This window comes from Lytechinus pictus, chromosome 17 (genome assembly GCF_037042905.1).
Source record: "Lytechinus pictus isolate F3 Inbred chromosome 17, Lp3.0, whole genome shotgun sequence".
Classification (NCBI taxonomy): Eukaryota; Metazoa; Echinodermata; class Echinoidea; order Temnopleuroida; family Toxopneustidae; genus Lytechinus; species Lytechinus pictus.
In genome coordinates this window covers 18,121,282-18,143,222 of record NC_087261.1, presented here as the reverse complement: position 1 = coordinate 18,143,222, position 21,941 = coordinate 18,121,282, and the positions used below count along the sequence as shown (strand labels likewise).

Sequence of the window (21,941 nt, the reverse complement as noted above, 5' to 3'; positions counted from 1 at the left end):
GTAGCTATTAACAGAATAATTGGAACGCATTGTGGAGATTATTTGTACTACAGTGTCCCGGTGGGGGGGGGGGGGGGGCACTTACATTGACGATTGGATACCATGCACGATCCCCCCAAAGACACGTAAAAAGGATGTCTTTTTCAAGAAAGGGCACGTGGCGTACGTAACGTAATAAGGGTGTCAAAACACTAAAATAATGAAAAAAGGGTATCTATTTTGCTAGGAAAGCAACGTGTTTAGGGTCAAATTTTCGAGGGTATAAAACAATTAAAATGATCTACAAAGGATGTACTTTTTGCCCCAACAGTCAACACTACGTGTTTAGAGTCCGATTTGCGAAAGGTGTGAGAGGTGAGACCTTATTTTTTTTTTGCAGGAGTTTCTGCATTTATTGTAAAGTCAAAATAAATTTACAATACATAAACATAATCATAGTATGACATGAAAGTACATTGTAATGTGACAAATTTAAAGTAGTGTCATAACAAAATTTAGACATGAATACAATTTAAGGATAAGACAAAGTAGTGAAAAACAAATGCAGTGGCAAACTATATAAGCAAAATAAATGCTTGAGTAATAGCAGCCAAAGGGGGAAAGGGGCTACATGGAAACCAATTATTCTATAGTTCTAGGTCTGGAAGAAAATCTTACGTCACAAATCATCAGAAAAGGAGAAAGAAAAATGAAGAAATGAAGTGTGCGTGTGTGTGCAAGTGGGTGAACGTGCAAGTGTGATATTTAAGAATACTTCGATAAAAGATTTTTTTTAAATAAAGCTTTAAAAGAAAAGATAGATGCATTGAGTTTAATATCATTGGGCAAATCATTCCAGATGTCTTGGCCATGATGTCTGATCGTTTTATGTGCTAATATTGTTATCGGGTTTGTGAGGTGGATGTTGGATGAGTGGCGTGTAGGGTATAAATGAATGTTGCTGTTGTAAACAAATATATCTTGAAAGGGTGTAGGGATAGATTTAGTTGAGAACTTGTACATGAAAATGGCAGTTTGGAAAGTATGAATATCATGAATTTTTAATGTTGTCAGATTCCGAAAAATAGGATCAGTATGTGCTAAAAACTGCGAGTGGGAGCAAATGCGTAGTGCTTTCTTTTGGAGGCGTAGAATTGAGTCTATTTTTGATTTGTTGCAATTACCCCACAATATGTTGCAATATGATATATGTGACAAAATAAAAGAATTGTAAAGCATAAATAGTGATCTTTGAGAAAGACAATATTTCAGTTTGAATAGTATGCCAATACCTCTGGCAACAAGTGTGCTAATATAACGAATGTGGCTATTCCAAGTTAAATTAGAGTCAATTAATACGCCTAAGAATTTCGTTTCTTGTTTTTCAGCAAGATGGATGTTATCAATGATAATGGAGCCACGAAATATATGCTTAGAATTGATGTGTTTAAAGTACATGAAATTTGTTTTGTTAATGTTTAAGGAGAGTGTATTTGATTTAAACCAATGATGTACATGTAGGTAAAGGTAAAACCGACGTCCGTGACATATAACAATTAAAATATATCTGTACTTGTTTAGGGGTTCGATTCAAGGAATACTTGCCAAGGGTATCGTTTTGTTTCCAAAACTTGTTAAGGGTAGGGTTTCACACGCCAATACTTGTCAAGGGGTGCATTTTCAAAATATAAAAAATACTTGTATAGGGTACTTTTCGAGACCCCATGGTCGCGCATGGTATCCACTCGTCAATGGAAGTGTCCCCCCCCCCCCCCCCTGGTACAGTGTATAAAGGTAACCTGTGCATTTTTTCCCCTCCCATAGATTCACACTTCTGGATGAAGCAGTGACCCAACCTAGACGGGAATTGCTTGCAGCGTTCATGATTGATGCGAGGGTATAGAGGTAAGTGGTATATACTTTTTTTGTAATACGCGCAACCCTCCCACCTCTAAAGCTATCGTTATGCATGTCATTACCAACTCACCGCATATGTCTTGATGGTATTGATGTAACATGCGCCTTTGGAGTTCTCTACAAGTTTGTTGAATTCATCTTGATCTTTCAAGACCCTCTCTTCCCCACCAGGATGATACCACACTGACAACAGAGTAAAGAAAGAATATGATTGTCAATTGTATGCAAACCAAGGCAAACCACAATTTGCTCCATCTTCTTGATGAATGCCAAAACAACAGCAAAACGTTTACGGAAACTGCAAAGTCGATCGACGTGCGCACTTGCTTTCATTTTCAAACTCAATTTATGTATGTATTTAAAGGTGCACGATCCGCGGCGCCGTTGGACGGTTTTGTACATACATAGATCTACGTAACCTATGTAGCATGCAGCTGTCAATTATCAGCCAGTCGCGTGCACACATGCACAGTACACATGTGTGTGTGTGTGTGTGTGGGGGGGGGGTACCATGCAAAAAATCACAATCATATGGTCATTTTTACGTTTTTGTACACGGTTTTGGAAAAAAGTGTGTGTGTGGGGGAGGGGGGGGGGGGCTGAAGCCTCCAGTCCCTCCTCCCACCTCCGCTTTCGCTGCCCCTGCATACGATGGGTTGATTTTGGCAACATCGGCTATGGCCTAAACATGTGCTGACGTCACTTCACAAATGAGGAGGAGGAGCCAACCAGCCATAAACTTCGAACAGCAGCTGTAGCGTACGATTGGGCATTAGGAATATGGTATCTGCGTTCGCGTCGTATATTATGCGTAGCGTGCATCGTCCGCACCACTATTACCTGCGCGTCCGAATCTTTGGATCGTGCACCTTTAACCAACCATATTAAGCAGATATAAGTTCTTACGGAGATCCATCTCGTGAGCCCTGTTTTGCTGTACGATGTGGCTGTTTCTGTACGCAGCGTCCAGTATCTTCTGTTTTACTTGAGTCATGCAATCAACATCAAGAACCTTCACGTAGTACAGGTGTCTTTTGTCTCTGCCAACAACCGATAAGGTCTGTAAAAATAAGAAAGAGTAGTTGCTGCAACCACTGCCACCTTTTTAAAATCTTTCTTTTGGCATGATTGATATTGAGTCCATGTTTCCTTTTATAAAGAAAACATAAGAGACTGCATTTATGCTATTTACATTACTATTTCTTTTCGCAAGTTTCTGTTATTCTAATTCCCATAGGAACTCGGCAAAGCAGCTTTCTGTTGTATCAACGCCAGGCTAGTACATAATCAATTAATATTCAGGATATTACGTTAAGGTTAATCAGTCAGAGTGGCTGACCTTTATAGACAACAAAATTACTCTTTTTTTTGGGGGGGGGGGGTGGGGTTTAAGTGGAGATAACGGCAGAGCTGAGATTAGAACTCACAACCTTTCAATCATAAGTCCAATGTTCTAACCACTAGACCACACGACTTGCGACTAGACCACACTATCACAACCGTCTTTATCCATATTATCAAGAAAGTCAAAAAGGGGCCTAAGCTTTCGATCCTAGCAGAATCTTCGTCGGAGGCAAAATGACAAACATATAAAGTGGAACAACCATAATATAGACCACAAACAAGCTACAGCAACACTAGAAACAAGGAGACAAAAGGGGCATTAGTGAGTAGAGAAGACCAATCAGGTTAGTGAAGGGGATGAAAGAAAAGGAGTAGGCAGACACAAAGGGAAGTTAGTGTAAGTAAGGCCAGTAAAAGACCTCAAGCCAAGAGGGATTAAAATAATGAGACAGGCAACATCAAACAGGATCTGGAACAAAACAGTGATAATGGGATGAAAAACAAGAGAATTAGTGAGAGGTGGGTCAAACAGGTTACAAAGAAAGGCTTAATAAACTGGTGCATAAGAGTGGGGGAAAAAAGAAAAAGAATGGGGAACAACTGATAATGTGCAAAAGACATATAAGTATATATGATAAAGCATTAAACAAACTAAGAGAAGAAGGTAAGTGTAAATATGTATCTATAAGTGATATGTATATAAATATATCCAAAAAAGAAATGTATATGAAAAAATATATAAATGCACATATGGTGTAACTCTACCAGCCTGTCTCACCAAATCAAGGGCAACATCACATGCACTACCACTAATGTTGTATATCTCATCACTTGCAGAGTTTGTAGGGTACAATACATAGGGGAAACCAAGACCACACTCAAGAAACGATTCTACGGGCACAGATCCACCGTCAACACAGCAAAGCTGGACACTCCAGTTGGCCGCCATTTTAACCTCCCCAACCACTCCATCACTGACATGATGCTACAGGGCATCGAATCTTTAGGTACCCGTCCTGACTCAGTCCGTACTAGCAGGGAGAAGCTCTGGATGAGACGACTTCGCACCACCCAACCTCATGGCCTGAACATCCAAGAGGGGAACGACTGATTTTTCTTTCCTATCCACTTTCAATTTATATATACATATAATTTTTCCCCTCAGCTCTTTTGAATAGTTACATTATAGTTTCTTACTCTACTTTCCTCCCATATCTCATACAAGCTCAGCTCCTATTTTTCCTTCCTTATTCAGGCGATATAATAATTATTATATATATATATATATATATATTTGTTTTTTCTCCACTCACCTCTTTTAGATTTACCACATTTGCTTATTTACATGTATACTATGGTTTCTTCATAATACACCCCCTCTCTTCTATATTTGCTTTTACCTTTTTAGGCAATTTGCTTCCTCTTTTTCACATATACAGGTTTTTTTTTTTTTTTTTTCTACTATATAGTCTTATGTTTTTTTCCCGTCACACCTAGCGGATTACAATATCAGTTACACCATATGTGCATTTATATATTTTTTCATATACATTTCTTTTTTGGATATATTTATATACATATCACTTATAGATACATATTTACACTTACCTTCTTCTCTTAGTTTGTTTAATGCTTTATCATATATACTTATATGTCTTTTGCACATTATCAGTTGTTCCCCATTCTTTTTCTTTTTTCCCCCACTCTTATGCACCAGTTTATTAAGCCTTTCTTTGTAACCTGTTTGACCCACCTCTCACTAATTCTCTTGTTTTTCATCCCATTATCACTGTTTTGTTCCAGATCCTGTTTGATGTTGCCTGCCTCATTATTTTAATCCCTCTTGGCTTGAGGTCTTTTACTGGCCTTACTTACACTAACTTCCCTTTGTGTCTGCCTACTCCTTTTCTTTCATCCCCTTCACTAACCTGATTGGTCTTCTCTACTCACTAATGCCCCTTTTGTCTCCTTGTTTCTAGTGTTGCTGTAGCTTGTTTGTGGTCTATATTATGGTTGTTCCACTTTATATGTTTGTCATTTTGCCTCCGACGAAGATTCTGCTAGGATCGAAAGCTTAGGCCCCTTTTTGACTTTCTAATTTACTCCATTGGCTCTCTTTTATTAGATAAGCAGTTTTCAGCAGCTTCTTTTTGCCATCCATATTATCAACACCAAACACTTTAAAAACACTGTATAAAAATTTCAGCAAGTTGTTTAAGCCCATCAATCCACTAACAAGTTATTTAAAAGTGTTTAAACTTTTAAATAAGTATTAAAACTTTCTTACATTAATTTTACCAACTTATTTTAAAAGGACGTGCTTGAAATAAAAAAGGACCCTTTTTCCAAGCAAAGACTGCAATATCTTTCTTTACAGGTGCTCACCATTATACGTAGATTGCTATCATCACATTCCATCTTCATCATTCATTGGTCCAAGTCAACTTTCACTTTGATCAAAATCATGATAATGAATATGAAATATCACCATCAATTATACCACCACCAACGTTGCCGATACCATAGCTATTGTTCTCTAACATTTTGTGATGGGAAATTATGACCATGGCCATCCTCACCATCGCCACCTTTGCAATTAGCATCAGTGGCAACTGTTGCTTCACTTATAAACATTAGCTACCTGTTTCTGATAGAATCCATTATCCAATACTTGTTGAAATCTTTTAATCTCTTTCAACCACACTTCCTTCCTCCCGTTATTCATTATTTCGGCAACAAAGGTCTACATACTCTTTTTGTTCTGCAGCTGCTCCTTCCTATGCCATTCCAAAATCCAGAAAAAAAAATCCGCTTCAACCTTTTTCATCTCTTGCCCCCCCCCCCCCCCCTGTCTCTGGAACAAGCTTCTTCCATCTCTCCAAAACCGCTCTTCTCTTGACCTCTTCAAAAACATCTTAAAACACACCATGAACCTTCACTTGTCTTTTGCCATCGCTTTGTATCCTCTGGAAAAAAGCGCTAAATAAATGCAATTATGGTCATTATTATCATTATATTGGTTGTTCAATCAAAACTGACCTCGGACCTAGCAATACCCCCACTAGAAAAAAAAAATGAATACACTAAAATAACGTCTTAAGTTCCCAACTTTAAATTTCATTCTGACGACACCAGACAATAGTTTTTGTTTGTAATGTTTACATATTAACTTGGTCATGGTCCTTCACACATGCGTACAATGAAACATAAATGTTATTCTCGATCATAACTGTTTGCACGGCACATCAATGGGAATAAAAGTAGAATACCAGTTCGTTGAATTCCACTTCTTCTTCCAAGAGGCATTCAAAGTTCAAAGAGAAGACAGACTGTCCTGTAGTGATATCAATTGGTCCTTTCTCAACCTGTATCTTGATGGACTGGTAAAGCAAGTACAGAGGTTCGGCCGCATGACGCTGTTTGGAAAATTAAATGATTGGGGTGATTTGATCATTAGTTCGATTACATAAAATGTTCCTGATAATGTAGGTTTATATAAATTATGTAACAGTAACAGAAGAGGGGAGGGGGGGGGAGAGATATCACAAAAAATTACAGAGTGTGGAATATAAAAGTGAATCAAGGGCGTAGACTGGGAAGGTGCACGTGCGCTATCCCGCTTGGGCAGAGGAGATCCGACAATGGAAAGCAAATCGAAATTTGTACCCTTTCTGCTTTCAACAGCTGACTTTCCAAACTTTATTTAAACCTCCCCAAGATGTGCACCCCCATACCATTTTAGTTCCACCTCCCCAGGATGTACCCCTCCCATGGTCAACCCAGCCTACGCCCTTCTTCGAGAGTAAGTTAAATATCTTTGGAAAATTGCGGGGCAGAACAGCGTGTGCAATGTGGTCTTGGAGACGCAAGCAATGGTGGATGTACTAAGCATCTATCACATAAACATGACGAATTGTTTAATGTTATATAAGTTTTTAATTCTCATCCCTGAAAAGAAAATATTAGATATGAAATCAATAAATGCGTAAGGAAAACAAAAAAGTAAAAACAAAGACCGTATCCTTTGTGTACTCGATATCTTTATTCTGAGTAAAGATACATTTCTCTTATATACAGATCGCAATTCAGTGAGGAGGTATTAGTTTTTTTATCACATGGTAGTATAGTGATAACGTAACTGATACAAGCTCTGATATGTGTAAACTGATGTATGTAACAATTGGGGGGGGGGGGGGTAGCGCACTAATATACCACAGTTTCTTGTATATATAATTTTCTCGAGCTTTGAAAACGAGGAAGTAGTTAACAATTATTTACGATCCCAGAAGGAAAAACCAGTTCCACTGGACCAGTTAGACCAGTATAATTTTAACTGGTAACTCTGGAAATTGGAACATCGGTTTACTGGTCTAACTGGTCATACTGGTCCAGTTAAAAATTAACTGGTCTTGAACTACTGGAATTTTATACTGGTCTTGTTTCTGGTGGCTGTTACTGGTCTCACTGGTCTTCGTACTGGTTTCCAATTTCAGCTGGTTTTTTTACTGGTATTTTTTACTGGTCTGACTGGTCCTCGAACTGGTCGAACTGGTCATCGTACTGGTCTTACTGGATCAATTTATTACATGCATTTGGTTTGTTATATACCATGGTCAGTGAAATGTGATGGAAAAAATGGTTAGTAAATTAATCTTTCTGCTGTTATTTTAAATGTGATGTATGAAATTACACATTTTCATTGTGAATTAGTTTACACACTTATTTAGAAAGTTTTTAAACAACAATGAGTGCCATTGCAAGGATATTCCATTCTTAATCCTGATTTTTCTTTAAAAAACAGGAAATATGCAAATGAGGTAAACCACGTGATCAGCATCATCAGAATTACTGGTATTACTGGTCTTGACCAGTTCAATTTCAAACAATGAATTACTTTAGACCAGTTGACTCTATCAGAGGAATATATCTTGATTTATCTTAATCATTTAAAAAAGGAAATAATTATTTTAATGATAATGTTCATACTTGATAATTATGATAATATTAATAATAATAATTACAAAATCAATAACAATGATAAAAGTAATAAGAATGATAACAACAATGATCATAATAATCATAATAATTATATTAATTATAAAAAGAATGATGATAACAAAGATAAATGATAACGGTAATAACTTTCTCTGAATTGCAAGATTAATTTTCCATAATTCGTCATATGATCTGACTTGAAAAAAAGTCATTATTTATTGGACCAGTACAACACCAGTTTGATGAAAAACAATTTAACTGGTATTACTACTTTGTTTGAACTGGTCTCCAGTTGATTTTTACTGGTCCAGTTAAAAATCAACTGGTCCAGTAAATACATACTGGAAACCAGTAAAAATCTACTGGAAACCATTTATTGGACCAGTAGCATCAGTTTGATGAAAAACAATTTAACTGGTATTACTAATTGCTTCAACTGGAATGCAGTTGTTGGAACTGGTCTCCAGTTGATTTTTACTGGTCCAGTTAAAAATCAACTGGCCCAGTAAAAATCTACTGGAAACCAGTAAAAAAAAATACTGGTCTTACTGGTTTTTCCTTCTGGGATGTCTCTAAAACTTTTTTTATCCACTTCCATCGTTTTTAATAGGCCAAGAGCATTAGGCCAAAATAGGCTTAAAAGGGAAATTTCTAGTAACAAGCTGATTTTTTTTAGGATAGGTTTAGGAATATGTCTAGAATAACACACTAAAAGTCCTCATATATCCTCCTTAGGGGATTTTCCATAATCCAAGATGGCGTCCAAAATAGCCGCCATTCACAGAAAGCCATGGTTAAGACACCATAATCATATATCTGAGGCAGGTATCAAGTGAATCAGTTATGTCCATTTGTAAGTTAAAGCAGCCATTTTCGACTCCACTTTTGGAAGCCATCTTGGATTTTTGGACATATTTGACCACTGATTGTCCTTGTAACTTGTCCTAATGTACTACTTGACCCTTAAAACCATTGAATAGAAACAAAATAAAAATACATTAAAATAAGTAATAGATGAATTGTGGATTTTTAGGCTTTGGCAGCCATTTTGGACGCCATCTTGGATTTTTAGGTACCCTGGTCTGCTGATTTTTATTCTAACCTGTATCACTAGATCCTTTCCCCCTTTAAACCATAAAATATGCACTGAAATTTGATGTCTAGTGTGAATGAGTGAGTTATGTCCATTTACTGTGAATGGCAGCCATTTTAGACGATTTTAGGACTTTTAGTATGTTATTCTCGGCACATTCCTGGACCTATCCAGAAAAAAATCAGCTTGTTACCAGAAATTTTTATGTTAAAACCTTATGCTCTTGGCTTAGTTTGAAAAAGTTCAAAAGCAATTTATAAACGACCACATTTAAATTCATTTCATAATATTTTTCATTGTAGCTACCTTGAGGTATCGATACATGCAGATTGCTATCCAGTTGGAGAGGAGTTTTTCAACGATCGTCTCATTCCTGAAAAAAAAAATCTCAATAAAATGTTTGATCCAATTCCTTTTTGTAAGATAAGCTATTCATGTACATCATCGATTATGTGCTCCTCTGTAAAGATGTTGTTCCTTCTCTAAGTGCATTAGAGACGTAATGTTATTACTGTGATATGCGCTTTAAGCAATGTTTATTATCATCATCACTAGGGAACAGAAAACTCCTTAATGGTAAATCATATTATGATGATTGAAATAGGTGATCTTGCATGACCTTTCAGCTTTACCATCTCTTGATTGAACATTTTACGAGTTTCGAAATAATAACGCTTACTGTTGGGCAACATATAAAGGGATTATCTGAGAATTATTATAAAAACACATATTAGTTATATTCAAATTAATGTATTGAGTAAATACCGTTCTATTCATTAAATATAACGCATTGCAATGTTTCAAACCTCCTAAAGAGCGATTTAGCTCTTCCGCTCTCTGCACCCTCCTCGATGCATTTTTCCAACAACTTGAAGAGAGTTCTGAAATGTAATACACCAATAAATAGGTTATCATTTTGTGTGTAGAAGGAAAGGAAACATTCAGTTTAAACAGAAACCGTAAAAAGTGTTCCTATTGTATTTCTCACAAGTTATTAAATGATCATGAATTCATATACTCGTCGCAGCAAATACTCTCCCGATTATTGATTGTAGCACGGTTGTTTCTAAATCTTACAAAGTCTTTAAACATCTCTTTGCAATTTATCTGTTAATTCTATTTTTATCACGATTATACGAATGTACGTTGTTCATTCGAGTAAAATTCGAGTAGAAGAAAAATGCAAAACTTTACCTTCATAATGATTTACACTATTAGTCGGCAGAACTCGATACACGTTAAATCCTTATTTTTTTCGATATCAATTTTGTTTTCTCATTCTTTAAGGGTTAACTACTGGTTAAAACAAAATTATTGGGAAAAGTGCACTATTCGTTATTTTTTTTAATTTCTAACGGAAATTCCGGAGGGGGGGGGGGTAGAACAGTCACACCCTTTTCAAAGTAATAAGAATGGATTTGATAATTATAACACACTTACTCTGTGAAATATCCAAACTTTCCTTCTGTAATCAATACGGTGGTTATAAGAGAGGCAATGTTGACCCTACGGTAGATTAAAAGAAAAAAAAGGAATATACGTATTTTAATAGACTTTCTACAGTTGTAGCAGTATGTTTGCATTTTTTTTTATTACTTTGAAGTTTCGTCACAATTAACAACAAATAAATCAGCTGTCGGCCTTACATATCAGCCAATACTTTTGTAGACAATAAATCACATGTATTTGTAAATGCTTTTTGTGCATATTTGATAAGCAAAGCTTTGTACAAAGTTTGTTGCCAAAGACATGGACATGGAGCAGGACTTCATTTCGAAATTGTTAATCTGCATTGCAATTCGTGCCTCTTTATCAGTTTAATGCAGGGTAAACGACGTAACTATGCAAGCATTTATGTCAACCCTTAGATTTACATGTGCATATGCCTTCAAATTGACTTCTTTAATTACTATGTTGTACATTTTACTTCCCGAGAGTTTATCCATCAAACAATGTAATTTTTGATAAAACATATAACGAACCTATCTCTTCGCTGCGTTTTCCTTTGTTCCTCAAGATGTTTGATGTAGTTGGTCAAGAAGTCTGGATTACTAAGGTGCCTTGAAAACATGATCATCGCTGTCTCAAGATCCGAGTTCAAATACTATAGAAAGAAAGTGGACAGTATTCAATATCATCATGTGAAATAATGTCTTGGAAGACCTTTGATTACAGTTTTATGTTTATTGTTACGATAAGTTAATCTTGAAAATTGTCAAAATGGAGATTGAGTCATTCGTCACCGTCCATGGCAACAGTTTACTTCAGAATCTGGTGTTGCAAGGACTGCCACTAACATATGATAAATCATCTGCTTATGAGCATGTTAACGTTTAAGATCCATATATGAACTTATAACAACGACCGACGTCCCCATGCACCCCCAGGACTAAAGGACGATTAAACTTTCTGTTTGTATCCTCACTGTTTTCGTGATGTAGTCTCTAGACACATAAACACGTTAAAGACTTCCCTCGTTACTGTTTAATACTAATCATTAAATGATAAAATTATTGTTTTTATGAAGTGTTCCACGGCTGACTTAATCCATTTTTTGACGTTGGAAATCTCACTGCAACGAAAGTCATGTCTACATCAATACTATTATAATAAATTATAGATTGCCTGACATGTTTTACCTCAGGGTCTGTGGTTGGTGGAAGAATAGCCAAGCCTGCAAAGAGCATATTCTTCAAGTAATCCAGTGCATTCGCAAATGGTACACCAAGATGGCCGATTTGCTCCTCCACTTCAGACATGTCGGTCTGTAGTTCATGAAAAGCTAGACATTGAGAATAAACTAATATAATCAATACGAGTATTTGACTCCTATTTTATGCAACTTATCATATTAATTATACAACCATATTTTTATAGGGGTACCTCAGGTTGAAATGACATATATTGAATAAAAAGAGGGGAAAATACAAGGAACGGGAGGGAGGAAAAGAAAGTTTGTTGAATTGAAAAACATTTCCACCATTTTAGAAAAGAAACAGAAATCAAACAACGCTATATATTCTTTAAAGACGCCTTGTACCTGTTTGCACTCGACCTTGGATCTTCTTCTCTAACATCTCAATCTCACGGACTTGTTTGCTTATATTCTGGTGACTTCGTCTGTAGAGAATGACGCCTACCACGACAAGGACAATGATGACGAACACAGCAACACCAAGTACAATACCGACAATGAGACCAACGTTAATGGTTGTCGTCGAGTAATCTACGTAGCCAGGATAGAATACCAGATTTCCATGGAATACCTGTACTTGATTTGAAAAAAAAAATTATTGTTCTCTTTTAGATTTGATATTTTGTAGTCTTCTAATCTTTGAATCTTGTGATAAATGTATGCATGCATAAACCGGTAAGGTTTATACGTGCCATGCTTACAGCCGATAATTTTAGGTATATAACGAGAATTTGGCATGTTTGAATATTCGTTTTATAAAGAAATATATGGTTATAATAATCATGCATGCTTATCTGTCATTCAATGAACTGTGGCAAAACACAATCACCTAGAAAAGAAAGGACAATAGTGTTGAAGCAGCAATGCTATGATAATGATGATATGCTATGCTACAACTGCCTCCTACAACATGTACAAGCTGCTGATAAGAGCAAGAAAATACTTTTTGCGTTGCATATATACTTTTCTGCTTTTGATCATGAAGATGATCCAGAGCATTTATATTGCGCCATATATCTGTTAAAAGGATTCATAGGCGCACGCTCATCCAACAAGTTAATTACTACACATCTGCTGAAATAAGTAAGTTTTGAGGGACGGTTTACAAAGTTTTGACTGTATTAATCATGATGTTTTGCTATCTAGTCTGTCCTCCAGATATGTTTTACAGGTCAATTTCAGTTGAGTATGTGGTCTTGGGGAAAGCTCTGATTCGTTACATTCAGAACATTAGAAATATAAAGTCAGTAGCGCAACGTGACATTATAGGGTAAACTGCCTTTTGAGTGCAAACGTGTTACATGTGGGACTGCATATAAGTAACGACATACCGTGACAGCTGGTAGCCCTTGAGTAGGTCCGGGTTCAACTGTTCCATTGATGTTACCAGGTTGAGGCTTTTTCTCCGGTAGCTGACATCGTAACACATCCGTCTCAAGATCCACATCCACATCACAGACACCATCATGACCTATCAAAACTGTAACATCATCTTCCGTGCTGGCTAAGTTAAGGTTCATTCCCTAAAAAAAGGAATAAAATATGTGAACAGTGCGTTGATGATCAATTTCTGTTATCTGTCGCTGATCAATTCCTAATATAAACGCATTGAGTAAAATGACGCACAGATAGATGTACATTATGTAGTAGAAAAATAACCGATTTTGGATCATAATATACAAATAATTATGTGTATCCAAGTTTGGTCTGGCAATTACTACTTTTTCGCGTGGGGCGAAGCCCAAGCATGCCCAATGGAAAAGTGGTCGCATTCACCAAGCCTCCGATCGAAGGCCGTGTATATTTGGTTAATATCCGCCATTGGTTAAATACAACAGATAGTAAATATTATAGAATGGGTGTCATGCATAGTACTGACGCATGACCAGCCATGCATCCGGTAAAATTGCCATGCGCCAGGTAATTACTTATGCAGAGTAAATTTACCGGCTGCATGGCAAGTAATGCTTCGGTAATGACTTGTTGATTATGCATGTTGTAAAAAAATGATTAGCCTTAAAAATTCTACCATTCTATAAAACAAATCGGTATGATTAGTGAGCATTCGGTAACTATGGTAACTAGTCTAAATCCAATCGGCTGCGCCTCGTGGGTTTTAACAGTTCCATAGTTACCTCATGCTTACAAAACATATTGATGAACTCACATCTGTGTATCGTTTGTATATTAATAAAAAAAGGGATGATCCCGGTGTTTAAGTGTGATATTTTAAATAGAATTTAATAAATTTGATACCTCACTGCGTGTACGCGGACACTGTTACAAGATCTTAATGAGAAGGACTTTTAATAAGCCACGCCCACCAAGTAATTTTTTTTTTATTTACGGCTCGGGTACTATTTCTGGCTTTACGGCATGAAGTCGCGATTCATGGCATTTTTTAAAAATTTTGTGACATGCGTTGGAAGTATCTTTGGTGACATGACGAGGTTTAGACCAATCACTGGTTTAGATTATTATTATGACGAATATAACGAAATAAATATCGAGGTCTGCCGTCACGCAACAGTATAGTTAACATATATTTGGTCACATGATTCGATTTGAACCAGTCACTATAAGAAGATATGATATATGTAGGATGTAATGTACTAAATCGAGCAGTTGGCCTAGATTCCAGTCAATTAGCTTGTAAATAGTCGCTGTTCATTTGGGACAATTGTTATTTCTTCATGTATGTGTTTGACCTGTTTATCTAATATACCGCGCAGAGCGATTGCATGGTTGTGTCGAGTATCTGCAAAGTGTTGAAGTACCCCAATTCTCTTTAAAGTTGTGTGCAGATTGATGACCGAAATAGTTTTGGCAATCCTCAAGAAACCTTTCATTTTAATACCTTATATATATTTAACCGAATATGATCAAAGAACTTGGATGCGGGACAGTTGTCATAAGAGGTCTCCAAGTTTAGAGCCATCGAAACTAATCTTTAGTGGAAAGAGCATTATAAGTGTCTTGTGAACAGTCACGTGACTTCAATGGATCAATGGAAAACTCGGCACAACCAAAAACAGTGGCAATTTTATTTATAGAAATTCGTAACGATCTATTGATATTGGCTTATACATGTTATAGATAATTCCCAAGAAGGTCAGACTCACTTCGATCTCAAGTCGACTGTTGCCGCTTTCATAGATTCTGTCTGATCCACCAAAGCTGTAATAGAGAGGGTCTGGGTAGTATTCAATGAGGCCGCCATCGATGATGTATCCATCGAAGTCAAAGGCCAGATTTGCCTCTATTGTGTCATTTACTGCTCGTCTTCTTCTGTTAGGTATGACATCATCAGGGAAACTTGGAGTAGGACAAACAAGAAGAGTATCCGTTCCATTGCACTCCTGTGTGATTAAAAAAAAAAAAAAAAAAAAAAAACTCCATAGAGCTTGATTGATAACCGGAGCAAATTGCCATGATCTAATTTAATGTTTCGCAATCGTTCACTGCTTGACAGTAGCGTATCTAGGATTTTCCACGGGGAGGGGGGGGCAAAATCGCAACAAAAAATTACAAGCAAAAAAAAGGTCTTCAACTTCAAAGGTGGGGGGCCACTGGCTCGTCAGGGATAAGTTGTCAGATGTGACTCGTCAGGGGGGGGGGGGGCAGGTATACATCCCTTGCATGGGTTGTGACTCGTCAGGGGGGCAGTCTGCCCCCCTGCCCCCATAGGTACGCTAGTGCTGCTTGGTCGCAATTGCCATAAACAAGGACATTTTGAATCGTTATAGAAACCTCAACAATATTATGGCAACAACATACACACATGTCCAGCAATAGAGTCATTCAACGAAAGGTTGACGTACCGCGAGAAAACAAGAGCATGTAGAAGTCTGAATTGTAGAATAATACGAACGTTTTTTAGTTTTCCTTTCTACTTTTTTTCTTGACTTATATTGGGAGTTGAGACGTGTGGATCACAGTGATTTCTCTTCAAGCACATGAGCTGTGAAGCTTAATAAAATATTAACACACACACTCAAATCTATTTTATGATTGTTTGCGTAATATACCTCGGATCTGGTGGCATTCGTCGTGAGTGAAGTAACGAGAACTCTAGGCTCCTGGATCAGATCAAATCTTTCTCCCGTTACTTTGATATCAATGCCTCCTCTGTATTAAACCAAAGGAGAGAGGGAGAGAGAGAGAAAAAAGTCATCTACAAATCTTATCAGGTAAGGTGTGTAATCATTTTTATCTGTGTGCATGAAATAAAAAGGAAACACTTTAAAACGAGTACAATTACTTTTTGCGCTCGAAGAAGATGATTGTCATGGTAACACTACGATAAAAGAAGATAAACTCCTGGCAATATTTCCAGTAGAAATGATGTAGTGATGCTGAAAATTATTTACCTTTCTATTTATCGTTTTAGATTATGTGATCGAAATCTTTTATCCTGGGAAAAGAACCAATACTTGCAAGTCAGAGTAGTTTAACTCTTCAGTTGTTACTCGCAGTAAATTGTATGTAAAGCAATTACGTTTTATCTTTATAAGTACATGCGAAAATGTACAAATAAAAAATACCAACGTCTTCATTTTCTATTAACGAAATTAACGATTTTCTTTTTTAAAGTTCATGTGTCATAATTTGTTATTTCATTATTTCAATCTAGGTATCACAGTTTCATTTCTAAGATTATTCTTTATATATATGTAATTAATTGAATTATCAGTTTTATCACTTATATATTTCCAAATCTTCGTTTTGAATGTTGAGAAACAACTTTAAAATGAAATCGAATCAAATGAAATATTATCATTATTGTTATTTATTTTAATTGTTATTTCTTTATAAAATTATATTATTATTTTTATTGTTATTCTTATTATTATTGGGAAAATTATCTAGAAAGACCACCGAATATATACTTACGACAAAATGGATTTGGGCGTGCCTGTAACACTTATTACCGGGTTTACTTTGTAGGTAAAGCTGTATTTCCCAAACAGTCTTTCAACTCCATCAAATGACATGATCAATTTGGCAGAGGTTTCTTCATTATTGGTTATGCCGCTTGTAATACAAGTCGTCGTCGAATTTTCGAACATCCTGAAAGATTGGAACAAATCGGTTACTTGCTCAAAAGTGAAAGTCGTAAAAATTGCTTTGCTTTAATTGTAATGGTACATGTACGGGTTATTGAATTTCCGAGATAATATTAAATTCACTGTCCAAGAAAGCAACTTTTTTGATCAAATTTGGAATGCCAGTGTGCCTACGGTTCTTTCAGTTTGGTGGGCGTGGAAGAGGGGTTAGTTTGAACGAGTGTGTTTGAGCGTGTGTGTATATTTGAGGGTGGGTGCGTGTGATAAAAATAAAGACGGAGACAACAAACTAATCCTCCGAACTTTAGTTTCGCATTATTTAATTACATACAGTGACTGTATTATAGTCTCACGCATTGTTTTGTCATAATATTTAAGATTATGATGACACTCACAAATCGTTGCAGCGTGCTTCTCCCAATCTAGCTTCGATGATTCTTCCTGTGTTCAGGTACATTCCTGTAATGGTGACCAGGGTCCCTCCCGCTGCCTGTCCCTCAGTAGGGCTAAACCCCGAGATCATGGGATTCTACAAAAAAAAAATAAGTGGAGGTTATCCATGGGTTGCGAACATTTCTATTTAGAAGAACGGAAACAAACAAAACAAAATGGTCGTCAACAACTGTGTTGGAGCAGTAGGAGGTGACCGACGTGATGTTGCATCTTTATGCACGGTTAGATAAGTTAATATATTATCATTTCCTAGTGGCGTCCCATAGTATTACACTGTATACCTTATTGATTTTGATTTTTTTTTTGGAAATGAGCATGTATGGCATTTCCTGAACTCATTATGGAATTATGTATGGCACCCCAGATAAAATATATAGACCTATTAGGCAATAAAGAAAATGTACATATTCAGCTTGTTTTTTAAAGTATTGTGTGATTGAAAAACAAATCTTTATCATCAAATTGGAATGCTATGAATCAAAGCGTTTAGTATGCTTACTGTTATGAACAAATTATTATAGTTCCTTTGAATGCACTAACCCTATAGTGGAAATGTTCTTTACTGTTTCCGGTCCTAGTCTCTTCACCAGACCATATCTTAATCGCGATTTGTCCTGATGTTACCTCGGAAGATAACCCAGTTAGGCAACTTACACTGAAAAGAGAGACGGTGTGTCATTTGATAACCTATTACAGATGAAACTGATATGTTTACTCAGACAAATAATACTGTATATATTATTTTATACTATGTTTATTTAATCACAAATCAGTGAAAGAATTTATAGATGAAAAGCACAATGGCAATTAACAAATGGCATGCACACATTGAGGACTAAATGACATTCAATGCATACTAAAAAAATGCCACATGTACCAGGAAGACGGTAGGAATACGCAAGACAAATTTAAATTGAATACGTGCATACATGTAGCTGGTATCTTCAACAAATAATCCTTGGCTATGTTTTTGGAGTATGATGTAATAAAGATATCACATCTTAATTATGATTATTGATTTTTTTTTACATTGATGTAAATAATCATGTCTTCTTGGGCCATTTGCTAGCGGTATGATAGCACCGGAGGTGAGCTCTAAAATCACAAATCGCAGACCTTCTAACTTCTGATGATGACGGCGAGCGCTTTTTATTCGTCTACAATATTAAATGTGTTATCCATGGACCTGCAAGGGCCTTGCCCCCCCCCCCCTTCCCGATACGACACCGTTACCTCTGCCCTGGTTGATAGTAGGGATCCATGTCAGTCAGGCTACACACCAAGTCCCCTATTGTAACATTTAGTACATCATTAAATGCCACTCCTAGGTCGGTTCCGATGATTTCCAATCTTGTATTGCCATTAATAGGACCTGATATGGGATAAAACTATAGAAAAGAAAGATTTATTTTGGTCTTTTGGCCTTTCACATGTATTACAAAGATCATTGATAATTCGTAATTATAATGAATAGCAAAGGCATAGTAGACCTTAACCATATTAAGCAGAATATTATGGCAATAACTTGACTATGTACCAGTTCTTTACAATTTTTTGCTCTGGAAAACAAATGATGAAATCATAATATAATAAAAATATATCAATTCTGCTTGCCGATATCTAATATTGTTAAATACAACAAGAAAATACTCTGAAGACACCCTGTCAAAATTCAGAAAAGTGTCTTACCCAAAAGAATCTTGCAAACCGCTTTTCATAAAAAATCATCACAGTATTCATAAACAAAACATTGGGGACTGCAGGAAAGCTGCAATAAAAAATACATAGCATCCTAGGCTTACAGCGGAAATTCTGGTATAAAAGACGCGAGGCAGACTTTTGACAAGTTCACTCTTAATACTTAAAAAAACATGAAGTATAATATCATCTTACTTCAGTTATTACTGGTGCTGAACAAAGATTGGTCTCATTCTGATTGACAAATCGATTGTTCTGACAAACATCACTCTCAATGACATTACAGTCATTCCCACACCAACCGCAGTTTAGGAACGAAGGTGTTGCTTCCGGAGATAGACACCGGCTGCAGCTTCCATCGTTGGCTGAACACTTGTACAGAGTCACTTCAAAAGGCAAAAGAAAGTTTGTTCGTATTGCAAGATATTTTCGCAATCCGAAATACAAGCCCCTCTTATTTTACGTACATATTTTTCCAAAACTGGTTCACCACATCTCTCAAGATATCAGGGCAATTCATGCTAATTAAAAGTGAAATGAAATAGTAAATCACCTTTGGTTCTTTATATTGATAATAAATACTAGTAATTCAACTCCTTCAGTGTTGATTTCAGAAGTTGGAATAAAACACAAACTTTTACTGCTGTTCCTTGAGTAATATCGAAGAATATTCTTAAACGTTAATGTTTGAAAAAGTTTCAAAATTAGAAGATAAATACAAAAAGAGTAACTAAAAATTACTGCATATATTTGTTGTTATACCGTATGTATCCATAGGGTCATCTATATAGTGTTGGCCATTCCATTGAACGGAGACGCTTACATTCTTCTGAAGGATGTCGTCAGCATACATATACTGTAAAAATATATATAATTAAAAGAAGATCAAAACTAGAGTATACTTTATTCGTTCAAATATTTAGTATTTTCTTTCCAAGAAGAATGGGAGACGGATATGTCGGGAAAAGCTTATACATGATCTAATTTCTTGTTGGCACATTCTGTTCGGTCTCATTAAACCTCCCCATTGAGCTGTGGATTTAATGTTGTTCATATACAACGCTATACACTGTCAATTTTAATACCATGGAGCTACTAATTGTTAGCATCTCTATGGTGATAAAGTCAAAAGTATACCGATCTCACTCTTGTAAGAGATGTGCTAATTAGCAGGGGACGTGGGCGAGATATAATATATGTTTGATTGTAAAGTTTGACTAAAACAAAATAGATATGGGAGTGTAAGTGTTCATAATAGCTCGACAAGGCTGTGATGGGGGTGGGGCAAAGCTGAGAATCACACGTTTACTGAGCAATTATTTGATTCCCATATATCTACATGTAAGACACTTTGTATGATGAGGATAAGACTGTTCCTGAGTACATAATGACGTACAGTATGTGAAGCATGATATTGGCGCTTCAGATATCACCAAAGCACTGACGTACATTGCCAGGTATGAATTTATTTAATATTTTGAAAGTCACGTTTCAGTGTAATTTTAGTAAATTCTAGACTGTCTTTCCTAGGATGTCGATGCATACATGCCATGACCTAAACACTAAGTTTACATGTACCTCTTTAGCCCGACACAGAACATAGCTTTCATTGAAGAATGTAGTTTCTACTCGTGCCTCATCTCCATCAATAACAAGAATGCAATCGAATGACTGGATCTGCGAACATTCAATTTAAAAAGAGAAATAATAATGATCCAATATTCGTTTTGGCATCAGCAATATTATATTGATTTGATTCTTTGATACTTATCTAGAACACAGCCTCGCTATGTCTAATAATTAATAATAATGATACTAATATGGTCAATCAGCTTAGGCCATGTCAGTATAACCAGGGACGTCCCTGGTCTAACTTTAAGGTATTCAGGTCCATTTGTAGAGGCATTTATTTATGCGTAAAATTAAGCAATCAGAGAAACTAAGTGTGACAGCAACAACAATATTAACTGCAGTAGAAGTAACTATTGGTAGCCTAGCCGAGGGATAGTATTGTAACAGTAGCAGCGGACCCGGCAGTAGGCCCTAGCCTTACAGCAGTAACAGTAGTAAATAGATAATGGGGGTATGGTAAGATACACTATAAAAACTGAAAGAACGGAAAACTAAATCACGCAACTGGCTGAAAAATGACAGTGTTCTTGATAAGGGTGGACAACGCTGTCTGGACACTCCTCGACCCCTTTTTCCGCCTTTTTGTTTTTAAGCGTATTGCGATGAGTGGCAGTGGGCCAAATGTCGTGAATGTGAGGATAAATATCCGTTGCAACTGTCAGTACCTTTGCTTGATCTGTAGGGATATTTCTTGCCTCTAGTGAGAAACCTAAAGGAATATTCACTGGTATGAAAAAGGTTTCTGTTGTACCAACCAGCTGAGGACAGTAAGTCTGTCCTTTGCCTCCAGAACCTATGGGACTCTAAAAGAAAGAAATTCAATGGGTATAATTAGTTATGTGTTTCTTATGACATTTCTCGACCAAATTTAAATGGAGAGCTGTATATGATTTCAAATATGAAATGTTAAACAATAAGGCTAATGCTTGTAATGATAATATTCATGATGAGATTGAAAGTAATGACCACATTATAATAGATGCTTTGGTAGTAGTCGTAGTACTAGCCACGTTTTATGAATGTAAACGGTTAATATTATTAATAAGAACAGTAACAACGTAAACATAGT

At 36.4% G+C, this 21,941-nt stretch overlaps 1 protein-coding gene across 1 annotated transcript in view; it reads right to left on the bottom strand.

The window, feature by feature from the left end:
• Positions 1–21,941, bottom strand: part of LOC129280177 (plexin-B-like) — a 48,276-nt gene that overhangs the window by 6,072 nt on the left and 20,263 nt on the right. Inside the window, exons 10-29 of the mRNA XM_064112092.1 lie at positions 21,538–21,675; positions 20,819–20,917; positions 20,003–20,096; positions 19,436–19,626; positions 18,776–18,930; positions 18,083–18,197; positions 17,485–17,618; positions 16,917–17,093; positions 16,052–16,151; positions 15,146–15,382; positions 13,355–13,546; positions 12,369–12,594; positions 11,968–12,110; positions 11,311–11,432; positions 10,769–10,834; positions 10,135–10,209; positions 9,635–9,701; positions 6,510–6,656; positions 2,803–2,956; positions 1,967–2,079 (exon numbers count right to left, since the gene is read on the bottom strand). Coding sequence (XP_063968162.1) covers positions 1,967–2,079; positions 2,803–2,956; positions 6,510–6,656; positions 9,635–9,701; positions 10,135–10,209; positions 10,769–10,834; positions 11,311–11,432; positions 11,968–12,110; positions 12,369–12,594; positions 13,355–13,546; positions 15,146–15,382; positions 16,052–16,151; positions 16,917–17,093; positions 17,485–17,618; positions 18,083–18,197; positions 18,776–18,930; positions 19,436–19,626; positions 20,003–20,096; positions 20,819–20,917; positions 21,538–21,675 — 2,745 coding nt within the window. The remainder of the gene's footprint in view (positions 1–1,966; positions 2,080–2,802; positions 2,957–6,509; positions 6,657–9,634; positions 9,702–10,134; positions 10,210–10,768; positions 10,835–11,310; positions 11,433–11,967; positions 12,111–12,368; positions 12,595–13,354; positions 13,547–15,145; positions 15,383–16,051; positions 16,152–16,916; positions 17,094–17,484; positions 17,619–18,082; positions 18,198–18,775; positions 18,931–19,435; positions 19,627–20,002; positions 20,097–20,818; positions 20,918–21,537; positions 21,676–21,941) is intronic.